The 10,428-nt window shown below is 44.5% G+C and overlaps 1 protein-coding gene across 1 annotated transcript in view; it reads left to right on the forward strand.

Moving 5' to 3' along the window:
- CORO2A (coronin 2A) overlaps positions 1-10,163 on the forward strand; it is a 55,509-nt gene extending 45,346 nt beyond the window's left edge. Inside the window, exons 6-12 of the mRNA XM_021537106.2 lie at positions 759-875; positions 3,066-3,170; positions 3,520-3,616; positions 6,085-6,197; positions 7,271-7,361; positions 7,982-8,253; positions 9,537-10,163. Coding sequence (XP_021392781.1) covers positions 759-875; positions 3,066-3,170; positions 3,520-3,616; positions 6,085-6,197; positions 7,271-7,361; positions 7,982-8,253; positions 9,537-9,668 — 927 coding nt within the window. The 3' untranslated portion in view covers positions 9,669-10,163. The remainder of the gene's footprint in view (positions 1-758; positions 876-3,065; positions 3,171-3,519; positions 3,617-6,084; positions 6,198-7,270; positions 7,362-7,981; positions 8,254-9,536) is intronic.
- The last annotated feature ends 265 nt before the right edge of the window (positions 10,164-10,428 follow it).

Here is a 10,428-nt window from a genome sequence, read left to right on the forward strand (position 1 = left end):
GGGTGACTTCATTGCCATAAAAGATGATGCATCTGCATTGCCCAAGGCACCATATGGTGCTGTTTCCTTCTACTTTCCATTGTTGCTGTCATTGTTGAAAACAGGGATTTTGTATCTTGATACCACGTTCTGTGCTCCTTAAAACCTTACTTGGATTATATTGTTTTCATAGGTAACCTCCTTCAGCCCTCTGAGGGGCATCATGGGAGGGAATGTAGAGATCAGGTGGACAGATGGATGCAAGTGTACGTTTGTCCCAGTGACAAATGTCCCAATGATTGTTCTTGTTGCCTGGATTTTGTTGGCTATATGCAGCTGGCTGCATTTTGTAGCTATTTGCATAGATTTGTGTACACAGAAAGTCCTGCTTGGAACTAGTTAAAGACTGCTGTCTTGCAAATATGTGAATCAATAGTTAGGGAGGTGAGCTTGGCTAAGCTGGTCAGAGCGGGGTGCTGATAACACCAGGATTGTGGGTTTAATCCCCATAGGAGCCATTCACTTTAGAGTTGGACTTGATGATCTTTGTGTGTCCCTTTTAACTCAGAATATTCTATGATGTGTGGTTGAGCTTTTGGGAATAATTCTGTAGAGTTTAGTCCACTGTTTTCAGATGCCTGTGAAATCCTGCTCACCATTGTTCAGGTGGGCTGAGCAGATCTTTCAGATGTGAGTGAATGAGAGTTGGCAGGTAACAATGAAATGTCGCTATGCAACAGATGTTATCTTACTCATGCAGTGTCCTTTCTCATCTACAGGAAGGAAGCTACAAGTCTCACAAAGCCAATAAAGTGTTATTCCTTGGAAACATGAAAATGCTGTTTTCTACTGGAACATCTCGGTGGAATAATAGGCAAATTGCATTATGGGATCAAGTGAGTTGGACCAAAAATCTTAACCATACCAGCTTTAGTTTTCTCTCTTTTGCTGTCACTTTAACTTTCCACCTGCCACATACACAAGAATTGATTTATAGCAGCAATTCAGAAGTGATCTGTCAGATTCCTGAAGGATGATAGATTTTACTGCTGTGAGACACAACTGAGTTTCTGGAGAAGTTTTCAACATAGAAGCCTAAGATAACAAAGTGAATGCTGTGCCTATGTCCTGGGTTTGGCTGGGATAGAATTAATTTTCTTAGTAGTTGGCACAAGATTGTGTTTTGGATTTAGTGTTGAAAGCACACTGACATTTTGGGGTGTTGCTAAGTAGTGCTTACCCTAAGTCAAAGACTTTTCAGTGTCTCATGCTCTGCCAGTGTGCAGGTGCACGAGAAACCGGGAGGGAGGATATCCAGGACAGCTGATCTGAACTGGCCAAAGGGATATTCTATACCATAGAACGTCATGCTCAACTGGGGGGACTTGGCCAGGAGCCATGGATTGCTACTCAGGGACTGGTTGGGCATTGGTCAGCGAGTGGTGAGTGGTTGTGTTGTCCATCACTTATTTTTCTTGAGTTTTATCCTTCTCTCTCCCTTTTCTTTTCATTAGAGTTGTTATTGTTTTATATTTTGCTTTTTTTTCCAATTACTGAACTGTTTGTATCTCAACCATGGGTTTACCTTTTTCTGATTCTCTTCCCCATCCTACAAGGGGAAGTGAGCAAATGGCTGCATGGTACTTAGCTGCTGACTTGAGTTAAACCACAACAGCCCACTACAAAAAGAAATTGTTCAAAGGACCTTGTGGTTACTGTACCTCTGACTTAACATGGCTCTTACTGGTCTTACTGGCAAACTGGTCCTGGAAAGAGAAATGAGCTCTAGACACAGCATACTCAGATGAAGCCCTCAAAGAAGAAAAGTGTGTCGGGTGTTTTTGATTTCTGACGATTCCTGATGGTAGAGTACTGAGGTAGTGCTTAACTGGTCATTTCCAAGACATCTGATCTCCTGTCAGGATGGCTGCTAGCCTTATGAAACCCTGCTCTCATTTACCCTATCCTATGCAATGAGATGTTTTTACTTTGTCAGCATAAAAATATGTCTCTCTGCATCAACCACCATGCAGCAGAGTCTTTTGTCTCTTTGTAGTGCTGTTATGCTTTGTTACCAGACAAAGCTGGTAGGCCTATGATTTGCTATGTTTCAGCTGTGTTTGGACGTGGCTTCTTTGCACACGTGAGAGGCAAAGCACTATGCTGCTGTCCGAAGGATTTCCACAATGCTAAGGAGTGCTGTGACACTTCATTGGTGTCATGTCAGGGTTTGACATGTTTGGTTTAAGAACACAGTGAGAAGATCTGTGAAGCAAGGTATATAAAGCCTCCTTAGGAACAGGGATTGGTACAGAGCCTGCCCAGCAGGCCTCTTTCTCATGTCCACACCCATCTTTGCATCTAAACAGAAGCTCTGGCTTACTGCAGCCTGCAGCTGGTCAGTTCTGCAGGAGAAAATGCATGTTAGCCCTAATACAAGTTTATGTGAGAGTTGCCACATGGACAGCCACAGGACATCAGAATTTGCCCTGTCAGTCCTCCTAAAATCACTCCCTTCAGCAATGCAGAGATAGCTTTGTACAAGACATGCAAGCTTGTACATGTGGAGTGGTGTGCTGTGTCCTCCTACATGGCTTACCTGCAAAAGGCCAGTGGGAGGTTCTGTCCATGCAACAGGCACCTCCCTATTGTGCAATGCTGAGACTGCTTGGCTGATGCTCTTGTGGGTGGTGCATTGTGAAAGTATTGCCTAGACTAGTGATTTTGAGAGAACACGAATAAAATTCAGTGTGAATTTTATCCCCGTGTTGCAGGTGTACCCTGAAGGCCCCTTCATCTCCTGTGGTCTGGCCCATGTAGAGGCAGGCAGTGTTTCCTACCTGTCTATGCCATCAAATGCCTGAGGTGTTATAGTGGTAGGAACTTCAGTCAAGGCCTGGACAGGGCACCCATTTTACACCCACATAGCTTTGCAGCAGTCTGTGCATGGCCCCCTGCTCAGGGCTGTGGATCATTACAGAGCTGTGCTCACATGCCACTGCCAGATGGGGTTCAGGTGAGGTGTCCTGGACTTGAGGTGACTGACAGGTGATTGCAGCTGACTCTTTTTCCTGTGTCCTGCCCAGAATGACCTTTCTGTGCCTTTACTGGAGGAGGATCTGGATGGCTCCTCGGGTCTGCTGTTTCCCATCTATGACTCTGACACATGCATGCTTTATGTGGTGGGAAAGGTAAGTGCTTTCCAGATCAGCAAATCCAGGCCTGTTTGGTTCTGCTGTCAGCCTGTGTTGTGACAGACTGAGGTCAAAGATGCTCCTGAAGCATGTTAACCTAAGGATATGAGCAGATGGAGTGGGGCCAGAGGGCGCTTCGTCATCAGGCCACATTTACCACCTTTACAGATGTCCCCTGTTTTATTGTGGAGAGGTACACAGCTGGGTCCTCATTCCTGTATAGGAATTTAAGGATAAACATTTGGTTCATTGTTGATCCTGCATGGCTTCTTCGGGCCAGGAATTATTTTCAGACTGTCATGCTGAACAGCAGAGTCCGGCTGATGTAGATTTTCTTTGCCTTTAGGGTGATGGAAACATACGGTACTATGAGATAAGCCCTGAGAAACCATACCTGAACTACCTGATGGAATATCATTCTCCCTTACCACAGAAGGGAATTGGTGAGTGGCAGAATGTCTAATGTTATAAGAAGATTGTGGTTTCTTCATTTCAGAAGCTGCCAGAGTCTAGGACTATCCAAAATACTGTTTAGAAAAGATAATGGGTCAGATTCCTCCACACAGGTTTACAGGCACTTACAGTCAGCTTGCTGCAGCTCACCCAAATATGACAGGTGGTATTGGAAAGGGCCCTTCTGACCAGCATGGCTGGGCAGTTTTACTGTAGTCACTGCTACATGTTCTTTCACATACCTGGTCAAGGTGGAAAGGAGGATAGTCTGGATTTAAAGGTGGAGAATGCTCCTTGCCGTTTGCTAATCTGCTTCAAGATTTTTGTCTTTGAGCTCCACTTCCATCATTCCCACTCTGTAATTTCTCTGGTAACATCTGCTTCACAGCTTAATGCCTTCAGTCTTTATTGCTTGTCTACCTTCTTTTTTACTGACATTTCCTATTTAGAAATAGATCTCTGTGATTAGGTCACCTCTCCTCCCTTGGAGACCCTTGCCTATTAACTTGTTTGTGTACCCACTGTTTAACTAATTCAAGTCACAGAATTTAGCTTTCAGCTCTCAGACCTTATTGTTAACCCTTTCTGGAACCTTCTCTGGTCTACTCTGAGTCAAATTCCTCTACATGTTTTTGGGATAGTTAACACCGCTCTGCACTACCTGTGGTAACCCTCTGCTCTTGTGAGAACCCCGAGCTTCATCTGGGGTCTCATGTGGTGGTAAAGTCTCTCCTCCAACCCGTGCTTCTAAAGAAAAACTCTGCAGGCTTTTGCTGTTCGGTCTCAAGGCAGTTTATTGTTGGTTATCTAAAAGATTGTCTTCTCGGGCTGCAGCTGTTTGGTCAGCGGCCTGGGCAGAGGCACACACACACCCTGACATCCTCTCTGTCTGCTGTCTTCTTCTTCTCTCCCCTGCCCAGGGCTGCTGCTATCTTTTATATGATATATTACGTATTACATGTTTACATTTTTTCCCCAATACCTACTACCTATATTACAAAGTGCTTTTCTACTCTAAACCAATCCATAAATGCCAGCATCACCAAGAACATGGAGGCAAGGAAGAAGAAGAAGGAAGACAGGATCAGCCCACTTTCCTCCATCTTAGAACTTCTGACCCCCATGTACAAAGTAAAACCCCCCCGTACAGGTGCTAAAACCCCCCTGTACAATACTAAAAAATTTTCCCTCTACTTTGTAACTACTTTTACTATACTATCTAACCCTTTGTGACTGCTTGTTCCACCTCCAAATTTGGTAACTCATTCCATGGCTCAAACTCAAAATCACAGCTGTTTCCAGCTGTTTGCCAGGGTCTAAAATGCTTCTGACCAAGGCCTGGAACCTCTAAAAATGTCTGAGAGACATTTTGAGTTCCAACATGCTCTTAGAGAGCATTGGTATGGCTATTTGGCAGCACTTAATTTTGTGCCTGCAGGTTGCCTTAAAAAATAAATTAGAATGAATATATTATTTAAAACTTAACTGTAAGGATAGCCTCATTATTCAATTTTTATAATCCTTCTGGTACAACATCCTTATTTTTTGTTGTCATAGTCTCTTTAAAAATATTTTCATGCAAAGTAATTGTAGAGGTGTTTTTAAAAAGCCTATGTGAATCAAGTCTCCTTCCCTAACCTGCTTTGTTGAACTGATCAAGCATACTGCTAAGGTTATTGTACAAAAATTCCTTTTCCATATTACCAAAACAAAATACTGTGTGGAGGAGTGGAGTTTAGATTCACTTTTAGATTAATTCATAATGTAAAAAGCAATAGGCCTTCACGTAGAATCTACTGCTTAATGAAGTCACTGAGTATTAGTAGAAAGCTAAGCTTGGGTGCAATGAAGCAAGGTCTACAAGCACAGGGAATCTCTTTTTTAAAGGTAATTGATATGGATATAGCTTTGAACTCTACAAGCTGAGTGAGAAACCTACTGAGGTTATCAGGTACTTAGAGACCTTGTGTGGCTTAGCCAGTCTCTAAAACACAAATGGACAGAATTGATGTTCATACTCTTCTCATTCTTATTTCTGTTTTGGGACAGCACTGAGGGAGGATACTTACCTGGAAAATATTTCAGCCATAAATACCTCTTCTGGCATTGTTTAGGTGTCCTGAAATCACCTTCTTAGAGATCCTGATACTCAAATCCTGTGGCATTACCTGCCAGCTCTGCTCTTTTCTGTCTCTTTGGAGCCCATTAGAATGAATAAAGAACAGGAGGCTTAGCATGAAAACCACACATGTATGTAACAACATGATCTGACAGAAAATAAATTATTTAGTCTTGTCATTTGTGCCACTGAGCCAGTTTTGGATGCAGACCTCAAAGCATGCTGATGTGGTGCTGATGCTATGATTATTTCATTGTTTGATGACCCTTTTCACATGGCTGATGATATTAACTTTCCTAAGGAGATTTATAATCCATTTATTTCATGCTCTTCCCCCAGGAATGATGCCAAAGAGAGGTCTTGATGTGGCAGCTTGTGAAATTTTCCGTTTCTACAAACTGATTCCAACCAAAAGTCTGATTGAGCCCATTTCCATGATTGTGCCTCGACAGGTAAGTCAACCTCAGATCATGTTCTTATTGGAGGCAAATATCAGTGAAAAAATGAGGGCACTACCTCCTCTCTGTGATTCATGGGGACAGGAGAGTAGGTAGAACAAGAGATTTTCTGGCATGGGGGGATGTAGCTGGCCTGTTTCTGGAGCAGACCTGCCAATAAACCCTGTCTGGGTAATTCAAGAGTTACTCAGGAGTTAGGTCTCTGTCTAATGTCTGACTTTTAAGACATGCTGCCAGGTCTGCTAGCTATCTGTAAATTTCTTGAGTAGGATCTGTTTGATGTAATGACAGAAGAGGGAGAGGAGTTGGAGCTGGTGTTGGCTGGCATAACAATCTCCTTGTGGAAGGAAGAAGAATCACCCTGGTAAAACAGGAACTATGAATTTATGGTTCTCTACCCATTGGTTACAGACAGTTGTTCTGCAGCATGTAAGGGATGACCCATTGCACTGAGGGTGATGTAGAGTAAGTCTCAGAGCTTGTGTCATTAGAAAAAGAAATATACCTTGAATCTGCAGCTAGCTAAGGTATCTCCTGTGTGACTGTGTGGGCATGGGAAATGTACAGTACATGGGACATGTCAGTAATGTGCTTCCAGAAAGTAGAATATGAAAAGAAGTATGAGTTCCTTGAATTCAGAGACACAGGAGAACTAATGCTTATCGCAACTCCCAACCAGGTGTGTTCCTCCAGCTTTATTTCCTTGGCCAGTTTTTGTCAGTTGATAATCAGCTGATGCTTTGTGACTTGTCCATCCTTTGTATTCATGTATTCATACTCAGGATCATAATTTCATGGGAGTTGAGTTAGCCTATGTCAACCTCCCCCAGTCAGAAGACTTTACCAGCATGAATTAAATTAGGCCTCCAGATACAATTCCTCTGAACTGAGGGGAGGAGCAGAGAGGTCAAGAGCAGGTGAAAAGACTTTATGTCCATGCTGGTGAGTGCTTGTGGCACTCCATGTGCTGAAGGGAAATAAGTTCATTTCTCCACCACAATCCAATAAGACCTCTTTAAGCCAAAATCTCAATGGCATAGTTACTCTGGACTTTTGTTTGCTTCCAGTCTGAATCCTACCAGGCAGATATCTACCCCCTGACTGCAGCAGCCCAACCAACACTGACAGCAGAAGAATGGCTCACTGGGATTAACAAAGGTCAGTGCATGGAGAGCTCTCCAGCCCTTCAGCTCCCCTGTGGATGTGATAGCCTAGTCAGAGAGTGAGAAAACTAGATAAGTTTTCCCAGAATCAGCCTGGGAGGCTCTTTAGGGAGCTGGAGATAAACAGTGATAGCCAAATATTAAAAACAACCTGCAGGTGGTGTTTATCTATTATCTGTTTTCTTGTTTTTCTCAGAGGATTGTTTAAAAATTGGTGGCTTGTTAATTAGCAAATCAAATGAAATGTATTGATTAAATGACCAATCAGATCCAGTATAAAAAGAAGCGGTTCAGTAAAGATGAGTGGTGTTTATGCCAATTAGCCTTCTGACTACATATGTGATTTGTGACACTCTCCAGGGCTTGGGTAAGTTGCTGCCAGCTCTCTGGCCTATTACCTGCCAGAGAAAGAGGAAAGAAGGAAAAGGAGAGACATGGTAAATATGTCTGGAAGCTAAAATAATTTGTTGGTTGTAAATTCTGGAAGTTGCTCTAGTCAGATGCCTCCATGTTTATCTCTGAAAGAATTGGTTAAAGCTGGTTGTTAGAATTAATTGCTTACACCTGATTTTTGAGTGTGGTTTGCGAGTGCTCATTTATGTCCTCCCTCCCTAGAGCCTGTCTTGGAATCCTTAAGACCAGGCTCTGAAGCTGTGAAGTCCCTACCACAGTTTCTTGAGCCAGAGCCCTTCATGAAAGCTACTAACCTGAGCCAGCAACCAGAGGCACAAGGAAAGATGTCACTGGAGGACAAGCCAAAGCCAAGAGAGATTGAAAATGGCAGAAAAAGGCTGAAAGTGGAGGAGAGTCTGCCAGAAAATGAGCAAATATGCCTCTCCGATAGCTTCAACATATTTGAACGTCCACCACCAAAAACTGAAAATGAGGTATGAATGTCTAGGGTGAAGTTGGGACTACAGGGGAAGCTCAAAGCCAGATGATGAAAGAATGCCATTCACATGGTGGTGTTGGTTTCAGGGTGTCCTGTTGGGCCCTCCCTGGGGGTTCCCCTGTTGGGGGGAAACCCTCCTGGAGCAGTTCTGTATCAGGAAAAGGAGATGCACAGGACTTCTTCAGTCATCAGCTTCTTGTTTGTTACTGTCTTATCTAAGGTTTTGTGCACCATCTGTACTAGACTGCATGCTGGAAAAGCACCACAAAAATGGATAACGATCTCTTGTTACAAGGTCTCTTAAGACTAGATTATGTAACAATTAAGAAATGACACCTAGGTTATTTTCCCTTTTAACCCAATAACTGATCCCTCAAAGCCCACAATGCAGACTTTTCTGTCCAATTACAAGATATCACCCAAACCCATGAAGAAGGAAGAAGAAGGTGAAGAAGAATAACCTCCCTCCACCCTAAAACCTCCATCTTGTTCCCAGCTGCAACATACTAAAAATCCCCAAACCTAAATTTCTCACCCAAATGACATGCTATACTACTCTCTGTTTCATACTTTTGTGGACTGTAGTGTATCTCGAAGTCTTGGAAGCTTTCTCCATGAATGAGGGTCAAAGTCAGTGCTTCTCTGGAGGTTGGGACCCTTCAGAGCAGACAGAGAAATATTCCCTATGCCCTGGGTTCCTACATGGTGGCAATTACTTTGCAAGCCCGAGTCAGTGCAAGCTCTCTGTTCTTTGTGGCAAAAGGTCTGCCTGCCCCGACTGCCTCAAGGGAAGCAGAAATATGGCCCAGCAGCACCCCAGCTGAGGGGGTCTGGAAAAGAGGAGGCAGTCAGCATTCTCACTTCCTAGACATTCTTGTGACACAGACCTACCTGGTGACTGGCTGGACACAAGGAGGTCCTTGTGACCTCCAGGTTCTGGAGAAGAAAAGCCTGTCTTTGCTTCTACCTCCCCAATTCCCCATGATTTTAAAATTCTTTTACTATCAGTCCCAACTGGAAGAAGCAAAAGGACTTGTCCAAGGTCAGAGAAGGAGATGTGGCAGACACAGGAATTCATACTCCAAATACTTTCTGTGAAACACACACAGTCATAGCCCAGTCTAGTGGACAGCAGGAGCACAGCTGATGCTGTCTGCTAGTTGAAGGCCTCCTCCTTAGATAGTTCTCTCAGAAGTGATGTGACAATTCTGGTGGCATTGTCAGGTTAAGCCTATGTTTTCTTAGTGTAAAGTAAATGAAATGTGTGCTTTCTTACAGCTTTTGCAGATGTATTACCGGCAACGGGAAGAAATCCGTCGACTACATGAATTGATAATCCAGAAAGATGTCCAAATTAGACAACTGGAGCTGAAGCTCAGAAACCTCTGCATGGACACAGGCAATTACTGAGGTTACTGGCCTACAGCTCTTTGTACCCCTGGACACAGCGGGGGAGACTCCAGTTCTTGCAGATAACTCCTCCTAGGTTTTTTACTGGAGGTAAAATTGATATTTTAGGCAGCATGGACTTCCCTGGTTTGTGGTGGTCACATTTCCCTAATCATCACCAGAAAGCTTTTGGTGGACTTGCTGTGCTTCTTCAGGCTCCCCTTGCTTGCCTGCTCACCAACGTCGGAAACTTGTATATTAATGCTAGTGAGAGACTTTGGAAAATCTTGCTCTTCTGGTCCTGGAGAAGTTACATGCTAAGCTCTAGGAATGACCTGTTTTGCTGGCCCTCCACATGACAGGAAAATGGAAGACTGAAGGCAGCTACCAGCTCCTTTTCTTGCCCCGGGGCCCAGCAAGGTGGCTTCTGTGGCTGCTGTCCCCTTTGCAGGGAGTCCGCCCTGCTGCGCATCAGAGGCACCTCTCTAGCGCCACAGTGATCCTTACGCACCTCTCCACCTCACAGCGTGGCCCTGCCCACAGGTGGTTCAGGAAAGCTGTGGCTGCCCCGACCTGGTGCTGGGGGTAGTCCGGCTCTGGGGCTGCACTGGGGATGCCAAGGGCTCTTGTGGTAGGAAAAGACGAGCCAGCGGCTCTGCAAGAGGCCGGCGATGGAGCGGACCGCGGCCGCCAAAGGCGCCGCTGAGGGGGCGGGCGCGGTCGGAGAGAGGGGGAGCGGCCGGAGCCGGCGCCGAGGACGGGGGCAGCCTCTGTTGTGGCA

This window comes from Lonchura striata, chromosome Z, assembly GCF_046129695.1.
Source record: "Lonchura striata isolate bLonStr1 chromosome Z, bLonStr1.mat, whole genome shotgun sequence".
NCBI lineage: Eukaryota > Metazoa > Chordata > Aves > Passeriformes > Estrildidae > Lonchura > Lonchura striata.